The following is a 25719-nucleotide window of genomic DNA, read 5'->3' on the forward strand; positions in this document are numbered from 1 at the left end:
GCTGTACATATTCAGTTTATATAAATCAGGTGCACAGTCAACCAATATGTCTATAGAGATCGGAACAGTTTGGAACATGTATATACAATTTCAGTAAATGATGTCATTCAGTTCTAAGCATTAAAAACAACAGCAAAAAAAAAATGATAATGAAATTTGATGAGCGCTGCCGAAATTATTTCCATACACTGAAATATTGCTGCTAACAGTGTGATCTGCACAGTACAGTACAGCACAGTCCATCGCTTGAAAGTCATTTTGAGACAGCCTGATCAAAGCTACAAAACTATTTTAGACGTTTTGTGTACGTGCGGGATTATAGCCCAATCAAACCGCTGAAAATCGGAAATAACAAATCTGGTAAAAAAAAAACCCCAAAAAAACACAAGCTATTCACAGCCACAGCTTCGTATTACCCCGTGTGTATGCTCTGCAACGATGGAGCCAAAAAACATGCAACAAACATTGCCTGAGTAATTCAGTCTAAATTCTTTCCCATATCTCATTCCTGGTTTCTGAAAGATCAGGCACAGGATTCCTGGATTTCTCCTTTCTTCTCTAGCAGGGGGGGTGGTTGCTGGCTGGCAGCGGGCTGTGTGGGGGTGAGAAAGAATGTGAGCAATGCTGTGTGAGGGCTAACCAGGTGTTGGAGGCACACACTGTCCAGAGCGGAGCTTCCAATTAGAGATGGTGAGGCGAGAGGGGAGTTAGATAGCTTCACAAAGAACAAAAAACAGTTCACCGCCGCTGAAGACAATGTTAACAAGATACATCGCCTACATTTATTTCATATACCTGTTTAATACAATATTATGTTCTGTATGATTCTCCATTATTGTTTAGGCTCTGTTTATTTGCCATGCTTACTAACTGTTTATTCTTAAAAGAGGAGTGTGTAAAAGTGAGGTGGGAAGCATATTGCGGTTGCACTAAGGCCCACAGCTGAAGCATCTGTGCGACACTAATATGCTTCCCTGCAATCTTGGAAATCTTTACAGAAGCGTGTTTTGCTGGAATAGCTAGTAAGCATGGCAAACAATGATCTAGACCAGGGGTTTCCAACCCTGGTCTTGGAGAGCTACTGTGGCTGCTGGTTTTCGTTTCAACCAATCTCTCAGTTACTTAATTGACCCAATTATTGGCTTAATTAGTCAAGATTAACAGGTGTTCCACTTTAGCCATTGATGATGTAAAGACATCTAGGGCAGCAGTGTGTAGTGGTTAGGGCTCTGGACTCTTGACCGGAGGGTCGTGGGTTCAATCCCAGGTGGGGGACATTGCTGCTGTACCCTTGAGCAAGGTATTTTACCTAGATTGCTCCAGTAAAAACCCAACTGTATAAATGGGTAATTGTATGTGAAAAATAATGTGATATCTGTATAATGTGAAATAGTGTATAATGTGATATCTTGTAACAATTGTAAGTTGCCCTGGATAAGGGCGTCTGCTAAGAAATAAATAATAATATAAGACCTGCTGGATAGTGGCTCTCCAGGACCAGGGTTGGAGACCCCTGATCTAGACAGAACAGTAGGTTCTAATAAACCTGAATCTCATTCCATTTGTATAGTATGTAGGAATGTTAAACAAGTAGATTATTACTGAGTTAAAGATCGCCACTGTTTAGATCATTAAAAAGGCCTTCTGTTGGTAGCATTATCCAAAACGCTTGCCTGCTTGATTTTACTTCTGTAGTTTTACCTCTGAGTTAGCTTTCAAATAATCCACAGAGTCTTTAGAAATCCAACTGTATCACGTCCCTAAAATCTGAATGTATAGCAGCATAGATGTAATTTCCTGTCAACTGAGACCTGAACTCAACTGAGTTCAGCCAAACCAGACACGCTGTGAGCAAAGCCAGCTGTGTGGCGTTATCCAGCTGTGATTGGCGGAACAGGAGGAACAGTACAAAACATTCTCTTCTGAGTCACAGCACAGATGATAAACACTCCCGTGTGTGTCTGTTCAAGGGGCCCACGAGAAGATTACATGGGAAACGTATTGCTTTTGCATCCTTTCTCCTGAAAAGACACCAAAACTCAATGCTGCTACGTTACACACCAGCCCGATTTGCATTACAACACATGTGATGGTCCCAATGGGGTACATGTATGTTGCATACCAGGATCAAATGATAATTTAATGTTAAAAGGCATGAACCGATTGAATAGATGTGAATTCTGTTGCTTCTGTTGTTTGGTTCTAGTTGTGTAAAGGCGTTCAGGAAGAAAACTGTCTGGGTTGAAATGATGGGTTATTGTGAAACATTTTAATACTTGGCTGTTGCACCATTAAATTCAAAGTTAACTGGACCTGCTCCCCAGCTTCTCCGTGGGCTCAGGGAGCAGGGGGCAGCGCTGTGGTTTTCTTTTCCAATTTATTTCAAGGGTTCACAGGACTACAAAATATTACATTTTCTCCTGGATCGACCCAGCCAGGGACAATAGGAAGATTTGTTCTGTGTGACAAGGTTAGTGAAGACCTTGCTCTCGATATACAACCCTCGGTCTAGCTCAGCTACCTCAGCAGGGGGTAAAAGACCACACTGGGGCAGCTGCTTACAATAACACAAGCTGGTATTTCAGTAACATGCTGCCCTGCTTACCCACAAAGGATTTAAATAACACGTTACAGGTGACAGCGACAAAAGAATTAAAGCAAGTTAACATAACACTGAAGTTAGAGAAAATTACAATGACAGGTAGATGCCAGATAAACATTTTTTTACAAAGTAGCCTGTCCTCATAGGAGAAGAATGGCAGTTAACTGGTAAAGAAAAGGAATTCCTTAGGCAAGCTCTGCTTCTTCCTGTAGTTATAGTGGATAGTCACATCCCAGGCGCTGCACAGTCTAATCTGTTGACTGTCTCACACTGCAGGCAGTCTGCCCTACCCTCCCCCCCTCCAGTTCCCATTCTAATTGCCACTGTGTAATCCTTCTCACGTGATTCGTGACTCACAAGGATCAGGTCATTACCACTGCACTGATGAACACAGGAACACTGAAGAACACAGGTTTCCCCTCAACGAGGGAGTAGCTTCCAAAAGACAAGTCTAGAGACAAGGGGGGGGGGGGGGGGGTAATTTGCAGGGTTTATTTGTTTTTTCATGCCTCCTATATAGACCCATTATTTGTCCTACTTTGAACCGATCTTTGAATGGGAGCACTGTCATTAAACAATCTCTTCTTTATATATGTATTTCATCTCATAATGCTGCAGATACAAGCTGCATTCTTCAATCTCTTTACTCCGTGTAATTGTTTAAGGAAAAAACACACCCAATAAAGTTTATTGGTTTATTGGTTTTTAACTAGTAATTCGTGAGGAAAAAACGGAGTACAAAGATTGCTGATATGCCGAATGAAATTTAGAAACGTCTGCTTCCTGTTGTAGGTCAGATTCACTTTATACTTGTTGTTTGTGTTCAGGAGCAGCTATTCAGTTCTATGCCTCATTTCCACTGCGGGACCTGGCCAACAAAAATACATTTCAGTGCGTTTTCCAAATGTGGCCAACCTCGGAATGTCTTGCCTTGCATCAAAAGGTCACTGGGGGGGGGGGGGGGTTGTGGGATAGTATTGTGCTGTGTTTTTAAAGAAACCCATAGCAGTACTACAAAAAACAACTGCCGAGCAATGGATGCTGCAACTGAAAGAACGGTCGTCTTTTTATTTTCGCTCTACACACGATTTTAGACAGCCTTCTCAAGATCCAATTGTCCAGAGCCTCCTAAAAGAATTCGGATTGAAAGTCAATCTGGTTGTTCTGCATCGGAAGACAGTGATGATTATCAACGGTTTCTGGATGACAGAGTCAGCCCAGAATTTTCGTTTCTTCGTTCTCCCACATCTCCCACAATTATCTTTTTTGGTCAAACTTCTCGACAGCCATTGCAGTGGTGAAAAAATCTTACAATGTGTTGCTCTGTTCTCCTGTCGGCTTCTTATTCAGCACATGCCTTCCTGCTAAGTAATGATGGAGTTCCTATCAGGTACGCTACAGAAAACCAGGCCAGCAGTGGAACACCCTTTTTAGGACCAACAGTGGAACAGGATACTAGTTACCTACCACAGCTAAGCGAGCCAAAGTACCTTCATAGAATTAATTAGCAGCAATGGGCTTATTCAATTCAGGAATATTGAAATAATTCCACTGCTTACCCTCTCAGCTCTACAAGCAGGACAGCAAACTCAATCCTGACCTGAGCACCCCTTGCCATTCAGCTGTGGGCCTCTCTTAGTCAGAGACTGCCAACTGTGCCAGAGGCCCGACAGAAGAGCGTTCTGAATGGTGTTGCTCATAAATTTCACAGACTTCAGAACACATTGTGCAGTTTGAACTATCAGTGTATCTTCTGGCTGCAAGGCACAGACAGGAGTAACGAATTGCCAATTCCCAGTTTGAATAAAAAAAAAGTAACAGGCTTCACTTTGCCAACTGCACACTTAACAGTTTAAAATGAATATGCATTTGCATATACACCATTTGGATCATATAATAAAATTGCGTCAGCTTTGGAACATAAGCAATATCTGAGTAAATGTAACTCTGTAATAGAATCACGTACATGTAATTATGTAAACATTTGAAAATTGTGTATAGAAGTTTCGTTATATTGGATTAGCTGTATCTGAAAAGGTCTAAAGGCAGTGGTCGTGTTCATTATTATTATTATTATTTATTTCTTAGCAGACGCCCTTATCCAGGGCGACTTACAATTGTTACAAGATATCACATTATTTTTACATACAATTACATTATTTTTTACACATTATTTTTACATACAATTGCCCATTTATACAGTTGGGTTTTTACTGGAGCAATCTAGGTAAAGTACCTTGCTCAAGGGTACAGCAGCAGTGTCCCCACCGGGGACTGAACCCACGACCCTCCGGTCAAGAGCCCAGAGCCCTAACCACTAATCCACACTGCTGCCCATCATGACAGACAGACAGACAGACAGACTGTCTGTGCATAAAGCTGAACGGGGACCCTAAAACCTAGAAGCTGAAATATTTCAGTTAGTTTTCTGATTACTGCTAATGGCACCATCAGAACATCACAGATGTTAACTTTAAGTGCAAAACAAAATCGGTACAAACTCAATTGTAAAGCCTATACAGCAGCTATAGCAAATATAGAAAGCGGTAATATCTTTGGCTGCCCAATGATAAAAACATTAAGCGCCATCAATACCAGAGCATCACACCTGCGTTTGGTGATCAAAGCTGAGCGTTTAAGTATTCAACTATTATTTGTCCTGCTCCTACCCCAAACAGTAATTAGCAGGTACTGGAGTGCTGTCAGTGTTCCATTGTGCATTCTTCTCTTTACTGTGCAAACGGTATGAAAATGACCCCTCCCCTCCCACCTCTACTTCCCAGGGGTTCCTGCCTCGATATTCTGCCAGTGCTGTAAAATTAGCAAGGGCTGGAGTTAGCAGTGAACAGTGTTTGTAACTTCTCAGAATTTCAATGCATTAGAATTCTTGCCAAGCTTCTTTTTCGGTTGTGAATTTGTGTTGAGGTAAATCACAATCTATGAAGAAGTGCCAGGCAGGACCCTGCTGCTGCTGCTTATCTTTGAGTCCGGAGAAGACCTTTGATTCTATATTGGTATACCTGTTTATTCATTACCATGTATTATCTAGTAACACAAAATGAGTCAAATCTGCTAACGTGTTAGTAAACTAGTAGTTGACCCAAAAAGGTGCCCTAAAAAATAAAGATTACAATCCAAAAAGGTATTGCTAACCACTAGGAAGGGGTGACTGATCAAGGGAGGGGTGTATGAAGACTAAGATTTCCTAAGAGAAGTCTTTCCACCCAAATACATATTTTAACAGTTTTTTTTTTCAATCATTCACTCTCCGTTTGCTATCTTAATCTGTAGCCCCTCTAACTATTGTGACAGTATGGTCAACGAGACCTGCTTGTCGTCAACAGTACCTGAAAGGTTCAGATTATATATATAAAATCAGGATTATAGTCCAATGCAATCCGGAACGTCTGTAGTTTGATGAAGATTGGTGCACAAATCAAACCAGCTTTCAGGTTTATTAGTTGCAGAGTTTTCAAACCATACAGAATAAAAAACACAGTAAATTTGGCCCTTGTTTGCGTGGTGCTGTGACACATTCGTTCCTCAACGCCAGAGGAGAAATGCCTGAGCTCTCATTCAAGAAATGCAGTTCCTGTGAAGCCCACACATCCTGTCTGCAATTTTTATTTCCAGGCACAAGTGTAATATGAGACTTGGCTGCCGAGGGACGTCTTACTAACTGTAAACACGATGGGGAAAGAGGCTAGTCTGAAACGGAGCGAGCAAGCTCAAAAGGAACAAAAAACACAGTTGCTCCATTAAAAGAAAGCAAGGTTCCTACTTAGGAGGCTTACTAATTATTCTTCACAGTTTAATTAGCATTCTTCCCCTAGTTCTTCACTGGTCATAATATTGCTTTGGAAAGGAAGTAGCAATGTGCTATCATGCAGATTTATTTAATTTAACACTGTAAAAAGTATAAGATTATAGGATCACTCGGCACCCATATACTATTGAAATGATCAGAAGCCAGGAGTTTGATGTTCAATAAATAGCTTTTTTTTAGCTGCATGGACTACTATTAGTAAACCTACAGGCTCTGTTGTGATTTATTCATGCTGCTGTAACGAATATCCTCCTAGCGGCTGATGAGTTAATAATACTGCCATCATTAGACACCTGCTTGCCTCTTGAGCTTGCTCTTTAGTTGAATGGCGAGACGTTAGTCTTTGAGCCTTATAGTTTGCGGTTCGCCTTGCCTTTCCTTTCAGTTCATTGGGCTGAGACGCCATTACACTGTGATCAGTTCAGATTCACCAGGGCCCTGATTGTTCACACTCCTGTGAAGTTCTGAAGCCCAGGATTGGGTGCAGGGCTAGGCAGAGTTCCATAGCCATGCTGCTCAGTCTGTTTGAAAAAGCTACACGTCAATTTAAAGATCTCTTTATTGCAGGGCTGTTTAACTGATTGCATTCCTCCCACATTCCTCATGTACTGCCAATCTAAGGAGCTGTCTCTTACTGATGATATCAATCTAAAAAATGCATTTCAATAACGCAACACTGCTGTTGCTTCAGAGCACGGGTGTTAACCCTCTCGGAAATATGCATGTGAAAACGATAAGCTGGCCTTAAGTGTTTAAACAGTACTAACAGTACCGTGTAAAGGTATTTATTCATAGTCTAAATACGTTGGTACACATGTAGTCTCGTGCACGCTAACACTGTAGTAATTGATTTTAAACTAATGGGAGTGTTTCTTTTTATGGGTTATCAAATATGTTTAAGTGTTAAGTTATTTATATGTTAAACTGTAAACCTAAATCTGATAAATGTAACGTTTCTGTGTGAATCTATTCAGTCTTGAGCAAAGAAGACTACGCGGTGATCTGATTCAAGCATTCAAAATTCTAAAAGGTATTGACAATGTCGACTTTTTTGACCTGAAAAAAGAAACAAGGACTAGGGGTCACAAATGGAGATTAGATAAAGGAGCATTCAGAACAGAAAATAGGAGGCACTTCTTTACACAGAGAATTGTGAGGGTCTGGAACCAACTCCCCAGTAATGCTGTTGAAGCTGACACCCTGCTAACAACCAAACGAGCAAGATGGGCTGAATGACCTCCTCTCATTTGTAAACTTCATGTTCTTATGTTCTAAATGACTTCGGTCGCTGTTTGTTAGTCAATTAAATCAGCTTCAAATGAAAGCAGTGGAACAATTCTCTTAAAAAGAACCCCTTCCCCCAAATCATGTTCAATTCTACACTACAGCAGTACTCCCTGGGGTCCATCTGCTGCACTCTTCAATGCTAGTTTACCCTGTGCACTTTATCGGAATGTATATAAGCAGACCCCAGCTCTCTTCCTCCCCAACCTGGGTCTGGAACTTGTAAGCTTTAGAAAGCATTGTTGGTGTTTATTTTTAATTTTCCTAAAATATTGTTTTTGAACTAGGAATGCCAGCGTTACCCCCTTACAATGCCATGACTAGCGGTTCACCGAGTAGCAATGAATCCTGATGCTTTCTTTACATGACCCATCGTATTGTAATCTTGCTTGTATCGTGATGCAAAACCAAAAGCACAGTATTGTGGGGGGGGGGGGGGGGGCCTAGTGTTTGCAAATGTGCTTGTGGTATGCGCTCACTAAACACATGGCTAATTTAAATAGCATACACTGTGTAGGGGGTGCTGGTATTACTAGTGTATTATTATATGCCATGCTTACTAACTATTCCACCAGATATTGCTTCTGAAAAGAGCTGTTGAAAGGCTCCCTGTGGAATCCCCAGCGATGATCCCCGACTCTGCACAGCCAGGACTCAAACCTCTGCTCTTCAGTCTCTTTGTTCCAGGGTTGGGGGTCAATTCCTGTTTTTCAATTTTAATTGGCATGTTGGAGACATAATTGCTGTGATTGTTCCACTGCTTTCATTTGAAGCCAATTTAATGGACTAACAAACAGTGACTTCAATGTAAGTCACTTGTTGCCACAGTGAGAGGCTCATTTTAACAGAATACTGCTAATTGCAATTTTGATCAATGGTGTGTTGAAATGCATTTAAAGGGAATGGGAATTGGGAATTGATTTTTAAAAAGGAATTGGAAAACAAGAATTGACCCCTCACCCTGCCCTGTACCCCACGTGGTCGTGCCTTTACCAGTTGAGCCGCTTTGGGGGGTACCCCAAGACAAGCAGTTTTATTGCACAGTTCACAGTATCCTGCTGATTAAATTTGCGCAGATTAATAGCATGCTGAGAAGTTTACAGTATCTGAACCCAAGAAAAAAAACAATCTGCAGCTGGGGAGGGACAGTAAAGGGTGAATGAATGGATTGTAAGCCCGCTCTTTGCAACGGCGGATGGGAAAGCACAATCCTTCCTTTATTGAACTGTCTCCACTTTATTCAAAGCCATTCTCACAACAAGCACATTCTTTCAGGGTTATGCTGGCATGTAGACCCAAGCTCAGGCTTGTCCCTGACTCTCTGCAGTCCTGATTTACTGGATGAAACGCTGCTGTCACACTAGACCCGAACAAGCTGCCGAGCAGCCAATTTGTACAGCGTGACCTGCTTTTCCTCTCTCTCTCCCTCCCCCTTCAACTGCTGGGAAGAACGAGGGGTTTTCCTAAATGCTAGTACTGGAACAAAGTTCGATAAGTGGAACAAATGCCTCTTAATGCATTAGGTGGTGTGACAGGGTAGCGTCACGGCCCAAGTTGTTACCGGCTGGAAGAGAGACTCAGAAACCAGAAGCTGCAGATTAAGCGTTAGTGTGCAAGTTTATTAACAAAAACTAGACTAACAAACACTAACAAACAAAACAAACAGGCACAGCGGCCAAAATAAAAGGTTTAAACAAACAACACGAACATAACTCTAAAGCCCCTTTCACACTGGCACGCTCTACCCGGGTCAGGACCTGGTATCATGCGGGTTGGCTCTGCTTTTGATAAAGCAGGGTTGACCTGGGTGACAGACGCAAGTGCACAACGCGCGTATCAATGTCCCAGAAGCAGATTGTTACGGACGCTTACATCCAAGCTTCTCTGGATCGAACCGTCGGCCCACATGTTGATTAGAGCAAATGTTTCTTCATCCCTGCTGCAATCTGGCTCATGCTGTGTCTCAATCAACAAAAATACGGCTAACCAGAATAAACAGAAATGCTCCTTGCGGAAGTGAAACCTTCACGCAGACGCGGCTGTTTGTTATTGGGTCGGCTCACGAATGGATGTCATGCCTTTTTATCTCGCTCAACCCGGGTCAAAGTGTGTCGACCCACATGCGCTTAGACTAGTAAAGCACACTGTGTGGCGGATGATCAGTTAACAAGTCCTGTGTTTGATATGATAACAGCGGCCGCAGGTGCAGTGTGACAGGAATGCTCCCTCCCCCTCCCAGTTACAGGCAGTTATACATTAAGACAGGAAGCAGCCTTGACTCTCACAAGAGTCGATGACACAAGCTCTCCGCTCCGGGGAACTCGCTGTGCATTCAGCTGTTTTGGAGGAGTTTGCGCAGGGGGGAATTTAAAGCTGCAGACCCCCCTAATCGGGATCAACTTGACCCTATAATTCAATCCCTGGTGGTCAGTTTAGGGCGCTCATTCAAAATGTGGACCCTTCTGCACTGATCCTGTCTGTCTGTCTCTATCACACCCAACATGGTGAACCACCTTGAATCTTCTCCAGACTTCTACCACAACATAAGCTTCTCCCTTACAACCTTCTGGTCATCTCTATATAGCCTCTAGAGTGGTGAGCACGATAACTGCATTGAATTTACTCCAAATGTTTTTCATAGCCCCCTATGCCATTCAGGGTTGCATAAATTTTATATAAATACCTATTTAATCTCGCTTGGATAAAGGCATCTGCCAAATAAATACAATAAATGATAATAATCTATAGCTTAGTCTGAGGTTATGATAACCCTTTGTACAGTACACATCTTCACTGGGTTTCTAGATGAATTCACCCATGTTGTAAAGCCTTTTGGGCACTTTTGTAAAGAATATTGGTTGACAGTCCAGTTTGTTTGTGTTCCCCAACAGTTTAATCCCATGAAGAGTTTGCCGTGATGGTCTGCAAAACAAACAGGCATGTTCTTGCAGCAATAGTGTAGGTGGTTATAAAACACCAGGATAAGATACAGCAGCAGTAATACTAGATCATTCTGCTAACAGTCTGCCTACTTCTTCTAGTAAATCGTGTTACTGGTTTTGGAGTTGATTTCTGGAAAGCCTTGGGGCTCACCTAGTACCCTATAGCCTGTTTTGTTGGACAAATGCCAGTCAATGGCACTGGCATGACATACGGTTTTGATTTCGCCCTGGCACTGAGGGTCTGGTATCCCATGCCAGTTGGCTGGCTGCACCCAGTGAGTCATTTTTTGGGACTCCGAATATATGGGCGCCTATTGCCATCTGTTCTGCACTAAAATATCACCTAAGGGAGCTATTCCATAAAACTTTGGGAGACTTGGGAAGAAGTCATCAATTTTAAAATAGGCAAGCCCAAGACTTGGGTGATTACCACTAAATCCTGGCATTACCAACAGTACATATGATAATATACAGAATAGTAGTACAGCTACTAAATGGCTTTAAAATCAAAGAAAATACAAAATGATATCGCAAAAGTCCACCAGAAGCAATAATAGTAGTTCAGTTTTGATAGATGAAATGGTAGCCGTGTCAGTCCAGAGATGATAGACAAAGAGAAGGAGATGTGATCCCTTTTTATTGGACTAACTAAACAATAATTAATCACACGCTTTCAAGACCTCAAATGTAATCAATCTCTCTTTCCTACTTTCACCTGAAGACGAGATCTTTGAGGTCTTGAAAGCTTGTGATTAGTTATTGTTTAGTTAGTCCAATAAAAGGGATCACTTCTCCTTCTCTTTGTCTAGTATGTTAAATTTTGAAATGTCCAATTTTTTGTTAAGTATATGGAAAACTATGAAGCGGTGTCTAATCAATATGTTAACATTATTTAGCGGGTTTCATTCGAATTTAGTTAATTATAGGTATTGCAAAAAATACATGTGTGTGTGTGCGCCCGACCCTGATTTTGATGTGATTCACCCATCTGAAATTTCTTGTATCAGATAGTTTGTACCAGATGGCTTGTATCAGATATTTTGCATCTGGTTACATGTTAAAAACTGCGCAGTGTAATCAATCTTGTCTAACTATGCATCATAAAAAATACAATACAGATTACTGTAAAATACCGCTGACTCAAGGTCAAAGTGACCAGAAAGCGCAGTCATTGGGTGGCTATTAGCTAGTATTGTGCATCTCCCTATACTGTATAAACTACATCATGAAAACTGCTATAGAAAGGCAAGGAGGCACGTCCTTAAATGTCCCGCCAGCAGCTCAAATTCTAACTTAGCTTTAAACGAATTACTGGGAAATGCTGATAAGCTACTATTAAAGAGAGGGCGAAAAACAATTAAGCAGCAAGGGCTGATTAGAGGCAGCGCAAAATCTGGACAGAGATGAGAGCAGTTCAGCGAAGCAGTCAAGAGAAAATGGGATGGCAGACAGATCGGATTGATTGGGGAAGCACGGGCAATGCAAATTAACACTACATAGCTTTTAAACAGAGCTAGTACTTAAAGATAGTAAGAGAGACTGACTGGCGCCTTTGTGAAATCACGATCCTCTGCAACCGCCATCTTCCCTCCATCAGTCACCAGTCGTTTCTGATCTTGCATATTTAGAAGATGATCCTTGGTTTTTTCAGTCTGAGATTCAGAGGATCCGTTTAGATATACAGCTATGACCAAAGGTTTTGCGTCTCCCAGTAGAATTAACAAATTTTGCTTCATGAAGTCGAATGAAACCTGCTGAATAATGTTACTTTAATAATGGTATGGCTTCCGGTAAACTTTTGCAATATAATTTTGCAGTTTCTTTGATTACTTGATGTAAAATAAAAGATCTAAATTATGTCATCATGTTTTTTCTTTTTAATTGTTTCAGTTCTAAAATTCTAGGTGATGTACCCATTTTACAGCCAACAATCTAACTGCAGTTGGCCTTATATATACTAGACAGTCACCATCATGTAGATCAAGTCTCTTTATTTCTTAATTCCAGAGATTGACAATGCGGTTACAGTTATAACCTCCCGTTGCTGCAAGTGGTAGCAGTAGCATACCTGTTTGTCTCACAGAGTAATGGTATATATTCCAGATTGATATGAACTTCAAATACAACCAGCTTCAAACACTGACAACTGCCCTCTTTGATGAGTTTCACAACAAATACACTTAGGCTGCATGAAATGTTAAAAAACATCAGTGAAAAGAGATGCGAGGAACTGGTTGAAATGACCACAGTGCAGACTATGTCTCCCTTAGCTTAGCAACCTCTCTGTTGTAAAGATGCTGTTTCCCATATGTTTTTTTTATAATTATCGCCCTGAACACACCTGTTTAGTTCAGTGGCTAGGAAGCTTCAGATTGAGAGGCAGCTGAAACTACCCAAGATAATGTAAACAAACTGGCAAGTCAATAATGTCCGGTTTCTCAGGAAACAGTTATTAGGAATGTTTTTGCAATTCCTGCACCCTCTGCAATTCTGTATTGCTGTTTCCCACAGTTGCAGAGTGAGCAGAAATGACTGTTTCACACCCACTGTGGATAAAACACTTCAGTAGATATTTTAGGTTGGAAAAACAACATTTTTACTGAAGTAGTAAGCATGGTAAATAATGCTGAAACAATAGAGAATGCCAGAGAACTCGCATACATTGATAGGCGATCAGACAGACAATATTGTGAAAATGCAGATTGTATAACGTATACCTTTAACTGCTAAAATTACAATGTAGCAGCATCTTTCTACGTTCGTAATTGAGATTCACCAGATCACAGATGTCTTGTTTAAATCAAATGGCCATTCATAAGCTTCTTTAACATGTCATGGGAGGCACTTAAAAAGAATTGTAAGGCAGTAACAACATTAGTCAAGATTTTACCTTAAAATTACAATTCAGCGTTTTTAAAGTTCTGTATAGTTACAAAGCCTAAGAGCCCAGGGAGTTGCCTGTCTGTCAGCTATCAGGGCGAATTCAGTACAAACATCAAAATAAGCTCCCAAGATATAGCCATGGCTATATATAGCTAAGGTGTCAGTTCTGGGAACGAATGAAAATGTGCACCTACAGTACCTGTTTTGCAGGTGGTATTCTGAACGGAGATTTGGAATAAATCATGTTGAGAAAGGTCCCAAGGTTTTCTTGCCAGAGTGCCAGAAAAAATATATTAAAAAAACACCAACGCTGATGTGAGCCAATTCAGCTGTTAAAACTGACTGGCTGCTTTAAAAAAAAAAAAAAAACAGTGTGTATTCCCTCCCACTATTTCTCCCCCTTCTCTTCTCTTAAAAATAACTGGCAAGCGGTTTGGGAAAACAAACCTCGTACTGGTGCTCAGGGGGTTGGTAGAAAAAGAGAAAGGAAAAATGTTTCAGTACGTTTTTAAAAGCTGGTCCTAGCTCAAAAGCTCCTCCCAGTCGAACTGAACCACTGACGACGCTAAAAAGGTGAGTTTTGTAGACAAAAAAAAGGGGGCGTGTGAGGGGGGGGGATTTTATTTGAAAGTATAGAAAGATCCCGGCAAAAGATCAATGAAGGACAGGTCAAAGGTGACTGTTTCACCTGAGGTTTACAAGCGTCGCTTGTGCTTTTAAAGGTCGCTGCCTCTTCTATAGAGAAAGTTTTGCTGTGGGTTGCAAAGCCAACACCCCTGCTGTAATGCAACCATTGTTTAAAGCCAAAATGCTCTGAATTCCAGGACATTAATCTGTGCAATCTGAGCTCCTGCCAGCAACACAGAGCAGAAAAAAAGAGCACAGTTGGTTACTAAAACAATCTTAAACAAAGTGACACTGCCGGCAACACACTACAGTACACAGCTTTGTGTTCTCTTTTGTATAGAAGGCTGGGGTGCAAAAAAAAAGCACAGGGAACTGTCAACGTGTACATTACACCCCTGACTTCGAAGGTCTTATTTTGGGCTATTTTAAAGCTTTTTAAAAATAGAAGACAAGTATTCGAACGTTCAAACAAACGCTGCTTGAAAAAAAAAAAAATGACCATGTTTGTGTTGGTTTATATAACGGCTTATAAATATGCAGATGAACCCAATGCATGAATGACCAAATAAATCACCCATTCTACTGTATAGAAAAGTGTTTGGTAGGTAATTTGATGGGGGACCTGTAGGTGTTTTTCTTTACTGGAATATGGTACTGAATTTACACTTTTGTTTTCCAGTTTGTATAAAATTAAAGAATCATATTTTAAAGAATATTCAAACCTGAAAATGTTATGCTGGTCCCAGGACCAACTGTTAGGTATCACTTTTATAATACCTATGCAGTATCGATGAAGGAATCTGCCAAGTTAATATAATCTTTGACACTGGTGAAATGGGGTTCAACCCTAAAATTAAAAATTACATTCTGGACAAGACCATACAATGAATACACAATCAGAAATCACAAACTACATTGTTAAATGGTACAGTTTATACCTATGTTCCCTTTTAGCAATGTACAGCCCAGCTTTGCTAAACTTTTGAACCTATTCATTCATGATCAAGACTTTTAACAGGAACAAAAGTGTCATGAAAAGATTTTTACATTCATTTGAATAGGATTTTTTTGTATTCTTAAAACATGGTCATTTTAATTTAGCGAGTTCAGGCACAATTTTATTACCATTTTTCAAAAGTTAGTTTTACAGTCTGTTAACCAAATTAGTATGTAAAATGTATACTGTAAAATAATTTCAACTTTTGACAACTAGTTTTTTTTTAATTTAAAAATACTAAATTAAACTTCAATTGAATGCCAAATGTTTCAACTAGAAGTGTATTTTCAAACGTAGAAAAATATTCTGTTGCATACACTCTGCATTGAAAAAGACTTCCAGTCAAAAGATAAGACATTGAATTTAAGTTTATTAGTATTTCTAAATTCTATTGAGAGTTAACTAGTTGGATGGCAGTTTTCTATAAAAATCGATTTGATTTCTAATAATAAGTTAATATTTACCAGTATGCTGTAAGACCACGCAAAGTATTCAAGATCAACAAATTATATAAAAAAAAAAAAAAAAACAGTACGAAATGCAGGACAAACGGACGGCAACAGTTACAGTAAATCTGGTTCAGAGTTAAATTAGCAGACTGCCAAACATTTGGAAAGATTGTGGTGATGGCTGGTGAGAAAGTGGGCGTGATTTGGGCACAAACCAGATTTGTCACCGCTTCAAGCAGAGGCACGAACCCTCGCATCAGCCACGATGACGTCTCGCATGAGGTCACTCTGTTGGCAGCCGCTGAGAATAACTCATACTTGATGTTGTTTCAAAGTTTATTCACTGTTTCTTCAGCGCGGTGTAGTAATAGTGGCAGAACGTTCTTCTGCTTCAGCTTGCAACCCTTTTCGTGTCTTTTTTTTCAAGTTTTTTACTTTGTGATGCAAACGGAAACGTGGACAGGCCCTTAGAGTGGACCAGGGTTGAAGGTGCAGTATTTCAGATATTGAAATTATTTTCCTGACCCTTACCTTTGCAATGCCCCCCTTATCAACTGTTTAACTCAACTGTTCTAAAACTAAAAATCAGAAACGGCAGTGTTACTGCCTTCTATTATTCAAAAGCAACAAACAAGAAAATGTGGACAGTCTTCACAACAGCCTTCAAATACAACTGAAAGCATGCATGTGCTGATAATGTAATATAGAGGGTGAGGTTCCAAACAGCCCAGCGGAGTGATGACCCGAAGGGATAAATTCATGTTTCATTGAGGCTCTGTGCATTGAACAGATGACTGTTTCATCTCAACTACAGACCGTTCCCCTGTGGTGATCAATGTAAACCGACGAAGACGTTACTAGAAAAGTTTCTCATAAGACTTCTTGAAGTGTTGAACTTTTCAAAGCAAAATGTATTACAAGTGAACAATGGCAGCGGTAGAAGTTTTGTAGTAAAGAAGTGGAAAACCTTTTTTTTTTTTTTTTAACTTTTCCATTTTTTTGAGCTTGGGCAATCACTTGAGAATTTATTTCATATGCCATTTTATAGCAGCAATCATGGGAGTCACGTGACAATCACGTAGGAGACACAGCGGTTGCATTCTGCTTGCAATGGCTGCTGGGAGATTCATTTTCGCTTCACCAGTCGCTTCAATTCTGTACCCACCATTGTTACAATGACCAGATAACCACGGAAAAGATGGAAAACAAATTAAACCAATCAAAATGAGGCACAGCCGTGGCACAAAACCACTTGGTAGGGATTTCCTGCTCAATCTCCTTTTTATCACAGCGACAAAGTAATATTAGCATGTATTTCAATAATGTTGGTTTGGGTTCAGCATGTCAGAAGTGTGTCTCGTGGGCTAGGATTTTAAAATGAAAGCAACCCAAAATGAATGCATTTTGTCGTTTCAACCTTTACGAAGCCAATGTTCGCACAGACTTTGCAGCAACAGAAACAGGTTAAGATTTGGAATATGACCCCACTCCCCCTCCCCTACCCCCCTTCAGAGAAAACAGTGAGGTTACCCTCTGCTTTAATTTCATTAACTTGGCAGAGGAAAAGGGGAAATCAAGGGGAGAGGGCAACATCAACAGTGTAATTTAAACCGGTTGCCATCTGGTTTTGAAATTGCTCCATGCACAAAGGACCTTTTTCTTGTAGGGTTATTTTGTTCCATGTCTCCTTTATTTATGCCCAAGCCACAGGTATGTGAAAGGGACATGTTAGAAATCTTCAGCACAGAGGTGCCCCTTGCCACCTGAACTCGTTGTGACCTCCTCATTAAAGCACACGGGCCAATCAAAACACAAACAAGCTTGTTCTCACAGCAAAGAAGGGGACAAATCTCCCCTCTGACAAGTTTTCAATTGAATTTTTGGAAAATTAGCAGGAAACGTGTCAAACTTTCTTTTTATGGTAAACCAACCACTACAGGATCCAGACAGAGAAGAGAGTAAAATGCATTCAAAACCTTTTCATATAAAAATAATGGTGACAATCCGCAGAGTTGACTTTACCAGGCATTAAAACAAGTATAGTACTAGATACTGCATTTATTAGAATGGCGTTCATTTATAAATCAAACAGGTACGGCAGGAAGCGACTAAATTATGGATATGACATCTACCTACTGGCTCAACAGAAATAGTTCCGTAATAATAATAATAATAATAATAATAATAATAATAATAATAATAATAATAATAAGAAGAAGAAGAAGAAGAAACTGCATAACTCCTAAGTTAACTGCTGGTTTTACCCAGAAGTCCAGTCACTGATGTAGGGCCTTGAAGTTCAGGATATAGTTTAGAGTGGTATCGGCAACTACAGGCAGAATTTTTTTCAGAAAATAAAACGTTATTTACCAATTGAAAGTGGCAAACAAACGTTCAGGCCCTGGGAGTTTATAGCATCTGTTAAAATAAATTGCGTCCCTTAAAACGTTAAAAGTAAATAAATAAATAAAACCTGTAAACAATTATGTTTTGCTTGTATGAGGTGTGAAATGGCGTTACGTGTTGGCACGCACAGTGATTTTAATATATATATATATATATTTTTTTTTTAAAACAGCAGACGGGCATGAAGGCCCTTGGGAACACGACACATATTTAGTTTCACAAAATCTACCTCGCCGTGGCACTCCTGTGGAGTTCACTGAAACATATACCTAAACGTTTTAAAAATAAAACACAAATGGACTAAAGATAAACACATCTCTTCACAATCGAATGCGTCAGGGTCGACGTTACCTTCGGTGTCTTTTGGAACATTATTATCTGCATTGCAAAGAACCCAGCAGAATTTACTTTCAGATAAAATCTGTTCATTCATTGAAATGTATTAAAAACAAAACAAATGATTAACCTACTTTTTTAAAACGATATTTTGGTTAAATACTATTCTAGAGAACATAAAATGGCTAAAAAATTCTAGTGGTGAGAAAAGTTTAATACATTTGCCGACGTCAAAATATCCAAGAACGTCTCTGTGCATTTAATTGTCTGTTTAATTTGATAATATAACAATGTAAATATTTTTTTTTTTTGGTCCCTTTATTAGTTTCGCTGACACAGCGGTGCATTCCATTACTTTGTTTTAAAAAAGGCACGTTTACAATCACAATATTTTGGAGAAAAAAAAATCCAAAAACTAGCGATTTCTTTTCATATAACTTAAAAAAAATTTAAAAAAAATGCCGGTCACAGAAATAAAACTAAAGTTTGTGTTTTTTTTAGTTTTTTTTTTTTTTTTTTAAAGTTGCAAATCTTGATTTCTGGGTTGGGAAAAAAAAACTGTTCTTTTTGTACGTTACACTATTAAGTGTTATAATGTTACAGTAAAATAAATTCGTTTTTAGCATGCCCTGTTTTTAAAGGTAGGAAATATTACTGCATATGTCTGGCGTTTTTTTAAAACGTGTTGTCTCATTTGTTGGAAAATCTAATGCAAAACACATTTGCCGTTTATTTGGAAAAAAAAAGAACCCCAAACATGTAACATCCCGTTTGATAGAAGCGTGCTATTGTGCAAATACGAAATTCGTTTCAGATGTTTTTAAAGGGCGGCCCGTTTTCCATCAAAAACAAAACCTGCGAATTCCTAGTCTACCCCCTTAGCTTTAATACAACTTTGACTAACTTTCCCTCTAAGCCCACGGAAACACCGATTTGTTTCAGTCTCAGAACTGTCAAATGTGTCCGATCCTATTGCAATAATCGACTACGGTACTTTCACATGATGTGCTGTCCGTTTCCCTGATTTCTATCACATATATACGGTCATTTATAAAAGAAAACAGAAAGAAAACAATCCTATGACACATACGGCACGGGTATACTACAGTATGGTACTTAGTAGCAGCTTTACGAGAAGAAACCAAGTTGCCTTTTTTTGTGAGCTAGTAATAACTACTGCCTTTCAAGGACACTGCAGATCATTGGAAGACGGCAAATCCAGGCTCTGAAACCACCCAAATGAGCCGTGCTGGCCGGGCAGGACACAAGGAAGAGTATAAAATGCAGGAATGGTTTACCTTTTTGATGTTTCTGTTGTTATAGCCGTTGTAGGGACTGAATCCTGTCCTTGGCGGCACAGAGAGCAGCATTTTCTCAGCAGAATGTCAGGAGCGGCGGGCGAGAGCCAGGGCTGCAAGCTGACGTCAGCTGTGGAAGTTCAGGCAGGAATCTGGGGGAGCGCTAGAGCGCTGGAGTCTCGCTGCCGCCGCACCGCCGGCAAAGCAGCGCACACGCCGCCGGGTCCTAGCGCCTCTGCGAGGCAATGGAGATTAGGGCTGCGCGGCTAAAAACGTAACCCACCCACAGGAACTCGTTGCCTTCTGTCTAATAAAGTCTGACCTCGGAAATGTCACCCCCATTTCCACTATTAAAACATAGTGTAATTATTTAAATAAGGGATACATATGTCAATTATGCCCTGGTCACATTTATAAAAAAAAAAAAGTCCTTGGAAGTCTTCATCAATCATTCAAATAATAATAATAATAATAATAATAATAATAATAATAATAATAATAATAATAATAATAATAATAATAATAATAATAATAATAATAATGAAGTGTGGCCAAATCCATTTTTGATTGCACACTGTGTACACGTATATACTTCATTGTAATTATAGAGATCATGCCAAACATAATAATTACATTCTAAACTCTTGGAATATGGAATTTATGATAGAACGTGCATGCTTGCGTATATCATTCGGGTTATATCTTGGAAATAATAACACGTTATTATGAGCATGTTTTTAATACTGAGATGTTTTACAAATTAATATTGTGAACTTTAATATCTGTTTTATCAATTCACGTGTGTGTGTGTGTGTGTGTGTGTGTGTGTGTGTGTGTGTGTGTGTGTGTGTGTGTGTGTGTGTGTGTGTGTGTTTGTATGTCTTTTAATAAAACTATGAGACCACAAAACGAATGATCCTGCAACGAAGTTATTTCTCGCTAGTTTTGTACCGTTGCAATTGTTTCCTTTCTCTTCCAAAACCTTAAAGTACTTAAAAAAAAAAGGCAAACATATGTTCATCCAGAACGCTTCAGGATGTGTGCCATGGTCAAAAACAACATGGATGTATTTGTATTGCCTGCAGGGTAAAGACGGCAGACGTGACTGCAAACATTTGTCAATTGTATTATTTATTTTTAGTTGCAGCTTCTTAGCAGCTGTGTTAATAAAACGATGCGGTTTTTTTGTTATGTATCTAGGTATGTATTGTTAGATATTTACAGTACACGCCTAAATGCGTACACATATTGCATTTGTGCGTAATGTGACAGTTGAAAACCCGGTTGGATGACAGTCAGCACTCATATAATACATTGCATGAAAATTCAGTTCGGCGACGCTGTTTGAGAAATGTAAAGAATGCAGGTGACGAGAATTACAGAGCAGGTGTCATACATACATAGTTACAAAGTGACACGCCTTGTTGACAACATGCTTCTGGCGACGAAATAACCCGTTGGCAACACGCAGGGTGTGGAGCCCTGGAGATTCAACGTTTTTTAATTTGGTTGACACACTATATCTGTATTTACGTGCAATAACCAAATCTTACCAAAAATGTCCTAATCCTTTTATTTGCATAAACTGCTTACTCAGGATAGTTCTCCGTATCGATTATCACATCATCTTTTTCTGTGTTTATGTAATTTGATACATTACATTTAGACGTAGCTTTTGCAAAATTAGAGTACGTTATCATAACAATGTAGTTAAAGAGGAGATTTAAATAACAGGTAGATGCCAGTTAAAACTGTTCCGAAAAATGACAAAGCAGCCTGTCCTCAAACGAGGACAATGGCACTAAGGATTAATGTTAATCCCTTTTAATCAGGTAAAGTCATTGTTGTGTTTGGATCATTGCGCCCTGCTTACTAACTATTCCAGCAAAAAAAAAAAAAATCCTTTTTCTGAAGTGAGGTGGGGAATCAGCATTGAGAAATGATCTATGTTTATCTGGAGAAACAGCCGTGAATCATTCATGCATACTAGAATATTGAAAAGGTCAAATATTAGATGACATGGCACACTATTACATCGTTAAAGGTTGCATTTACACATTTTTATTACAAAGTGTAATAAAGCACAGTAATAGCTTAGTAATAGCTTAGTTTAGCGCTGTAAAACACACAGAGGTATGGTAAAGCATGTTAAAATATGATATAAGCACTGGGACAGCATAGACAAGCTTAAATGTCCTGTCGTAAACTTTTATTAGGGAACTAATTATAAGGATTTCATAACCCGTAACATGAAACTGAATGCAGTCATGTGCCGTTCTTGATGAAAACAAGCAAACACGGCAGCATGACCCAAGGGGATCTGTGTAAAACAGGATGTGAATCGGTCACAAAACGATTCCGACACTCAATAGCGTTTTAAATGTGTTCTCTGAGGGGGGTTCTCTGGCTGTTTCAAAGCGGGAGCAAACGACAGCCAAACGTTTCGCTGCTGAGATTTCAAAGCCAGACAACGGGGCCAATCATTTACATCCAATTCATGTCAATACAAAGTGTTCTCTTTCATGTTCTGTGCTGAGCCGTGTCATGCTGGCCACGTGTGGGGTTTATAGAATTAGTACCATATTACAGTTATAAATACGCCCGATGGCACTCAATTTCCCTTGTAAATAATGAGAGAAACGCAGTTCTGTACAGTAGAATGGGTGTTATTTATTGCAGACCTCATTATACATTGTTGTCCATCATTTTTAATATAATAATCCATCGCATATCCGACTGCGGTGGGACCAGAGTAAGGGCGGATATGTAAAAAGTCGGATAAACGAATTCTGTTCTAAATACCATTATACACAGCTGTAACAATTACTATATTCACACAATTATTGTTTTGAGATTCAGCATTTATCAGGGAGCGCCTCTAAATCTCTTGTTTAGAAAGATATAATGCCTGTGACGGTAGCCGTCTGCCGTGTGGGTGCGTGCATTCGCTGCTGAGTGACAGGCAGGAGAGCGAGACGGAGGTTGAAGTTGATACGCCCCCCGCAGGCGAAGAGGATTTATTTACATATCAACACACTGAACCGCTCAGGTGACACTACCAGCAATGGCAGTGCACGGAGCACATAGAACACAGTGTAGGAAAACCTTTGTAGGATCGACAATCTCTGGACTAAACTTCTCTGTTCAGTAATAACGTTGCTGAAGAGGTTGATCATGGCGGACAAACGGTTAGGCGGATATGCGACGGATTGCTAGTCATTTCTAAAATCTAATAGTCATTGTTAGATACATGTCAAGCAGTGTTTGGAAATTCAGTACAATTTCTCTAAGGGTAACCTCAGAGGTGAAAGCTGATATCAGTGTATTTTTCCCCGATCTTAGCAAACTGAGCTAACACAGAACCTTACAATTACAGTGTTTCCTCAATGCTTAACCATTTCATAATTCACCAGTTTGGTTAATTCACATGTTGGCAGACTATCTGACTATCTGACTTTATGTGTAAGTCAGATAGCGAAATAGAGTGTAATAAGAGAAGTGGACAGATCAAGCACATGTGCAGATGATGAAGAGGAAAAACTCAGGTCTCCCTAGCTTATAGGTCTGAGAAGCTTGACGCTGCTATCCTCTCTAATCATGTAATGTTATTAAAGCATTCTTTGTCTGCTTTTTTCTGTTTCCCTCCCACCCACTCCCCTTTCTGGGACATCAGAGGCTGATCCAGTGAGGAGAGGAGCGGGTCGCGCTGCAGTCAAGGGCAGAGGGTCCTGCGATGAGGGTGGGGACTAAACTTAACCCTTAACTCAGTTGGGATGAAATCCAGCAGACACAGGGAGTCCCCAGGACCAGGGCTGGGAACCACTGCTCTATAAGGTGTGGGGCAGCCAGGATGGCACTGCCAAGGCACAGGGATGTCAAACTCAGTTCTTGGAGGGCTGCAGTATCTTCTGTCTTTCGTTCCACCCAAGCTCTCAATCACTTAATTTGTATCATCTTGTATGGTCAGAGGCGACCTTACCCATGTTTGACGTGTATGTCTCTCTTGCATCTGAACATAAAGTGTGTCTGGAAAATTATTATCAATTGCAATCAAACTGTATGACATTCTTTATCACTATTTATTTATTCAAATCTGTGAATCTGTCCATCTGTCTATGTGTCACACTTACATTTTTCCATATTTATAAAGGTTTCCCACAGTATGTTTGCATGGTATTTTATTTGGTAGTTTTACAATGCTTTTCTCATGGGTAGGCGTACACTTTGCATTTACCTTAGTTTACCCTGGTTTGCCATGTTTATTAATGTACTTTATCGTACCTCGCTATTCTTTAAATGCTTCCTGTTGCTCTACCATGCTTTCACTGTGCTTTATTACACTTTGCTATGCTTTTACTATGGCAAACTTTTATAAGGGTTGTGATGTTTGTTTTTTTGTATTCCATACAACCTTGGTAGTGACAGATAGCTTTTAGTTTGTACCGCTGTGACTTGGAGATATATAACTGATACACTGATACACTTTAATGAGGAAAGACTATATCAAGTCCAATTACTTTCTGTGGGGTCGGTTTAACATCAGAATTCTTACTGTCATTGCTGTCCAAGCAATATGCCACAAGAGAAAGCCATACCAGTCCCAGACACTGTTTTACATTGCGATGTGAAGTTCTGCTTTTGTTGCTGTCTGTGTTTCAGGCAGAGGGCTGCAGGAATCCTGCCAACACCACAGTTGGGAGTCAAGTGCCCTTATTGTTGTCTCTGAAAGCATAGTTATTTCCCCTTACTGGCAGTATTTGCTGGGCAGGGTCTAACATTGCTGAATGTGCTAAGTAGCTTGATTGTGGAGAGCACAGAGAGAGGGGTATGATCTGATTGTAAACCAGAGGGGTTGCAAGATTCTTTTTAATGGTTTTGTTGGGGTAGCACTTGTCAGACCAGATTGTCATGATAATAAGTGTTTTGACTATCTCCCCAACCTCCACTCTTTCTTTACAAAGCTGTAGAATGAGTAAGCGATTAGATTAAGTGCTAATCTGAGGAAAGTCGGGTATAAACAGAATTCACAAGACTTTCACAATATAGGATATAGGATTTGGCTTTTGAAAGGATGTGTTTTAAATACCAGAGTCAAGAGGCTTAAATATCTGCTCCATGCAATTCTAGATCACAGTTAGCATATGCTGGTTGGTGTTGAAGTTTTCTGTTTCAGGTTTATTTAAACCAGACTGTTACTTATTAATGACAATGTATGTCTTTTCATTTACTTGAATGAAAAGTATTGGTGAAGATCATGTTCACCATGTGTAGTGTGTCGGAAAGACGGACATTATGAGTGCATGAAGGATTCTATTTTTTGAATGAGGACCCTAAGAAGTGACTGTGATAACATTACATTACAACACAGCTATAGCCTGGCTGTAATCTGGTACTTTTAAAAAAAAAACTGCTACACCATAATTCAAAACCTGGTTGCAGGAAGTAACGGTTCAGTTCATTGTCCTGAGACTTTTTACTTCTAGTTTTATATGGTTAAAAAAACATATTCTCCTCTCTTCCAATTTCTTTGCACTGGAAGCCTATGTTTTAATGCAGTGCTACTGCCTTTGCATTATGGGCAATATTAACGAGTACTGACTGTGAGTGATGTGTTTGTAAAATTGTTTTAGAAATTGTTAGTAGTTTGAGTTTCTTCTAGTGTCTGTGTTGCTGTCTCTTGCTTTCCAACAATGAAGCAATAGTCCTCCTCCCCTCCCTCCTCCCCACTCTGCTCTCCACCCTCGCCACGGCTGTCTGATCACAGGCTGGGAATGTTTGCTGGCAGCTGGGGAGGGGCACGGTTGGCTGTATAATACCTCCTTCTGCAGAGAGCGAGAGGGAGAGACTGTGCAGTACTGGGTTTTGTACGACAGCTTTGTGGTATTACTGCAAAATGCTCAATGCAGTTAAGCAGTAATAGAGCAGGAAATAACCTGACGTGTTGTGTATCTGTATCAGATTCTTCAAAATGTACTCTCTGTTCAGTCAGGACAAATCATGATTTGTGAATGTAATTGCACCCGTTTCATAATACATTTTTACTCCAAATTATATTTATTTTGCATGTCT

The 25719-nt window shown here is 39.8% G+C and overlaps 1 protein-coding gene and 1 long non-coding RNA gene across 6 annotated transcripts in view; one reads left to right on the top strand and one right to left on the bottom strand.

Moving 5' to 3' along the window:
• LOC117962588 (RNA-binding motif, single-stranded-interacting protein 2-like) overlaps positions 1-19920 on the bottom strand; it is a 47285-nt gene extending 27365 nt beyond the window's left edge. Inside the window, exon 1 of one of the 5 annotated variants that reach the window (XM_059011773.1) lies at positions 19651-19920. In XM_059011773.1, coding sequence (XP_058867756.1) covers positions 19651-19722 — 72 coding nt within the window. In that variant the 5' untranslated portion in view covers positions 19723-19920. Of the gene's footprint in view, positions 1-13736; positions 13901-19650 lie in introns of those variants that run through there. The other 4 variants (XM_059011772.1, XM_059011774.1, XM_059011776.1 and 1 more) reach the window with 4 other exon arrangements.
• LOC117401153 (uncharacterized) lies at positions 13917-23813 on the top strand. The gene is made up of 2 exons (XR_009311483.1): positions 13917-14110; positions 23324-23813. It is a non-coding gene; the product is annotated as an uncharacterized LOC117401153 (long non-coding RNA).
• The last annotated feature ends 1906 nt before the right edge of the window (positions 23814-25719 follow it).

This window comes from Acipenser ruthenus, chromosome 42 (genome assembly GCF_902713425.1).
Source record: "Acipenser ruthenus chromosome 42, fAciRut3.2 maternal haplotype, whole genome shotgun sequence".
Taxonomy (NCBI): Eukaryota; Metazoa; Chordata; class Actinopteri; order Acipenseriformes; family Acipenseridae; genus Acipenser; species Acipenser ruthenus.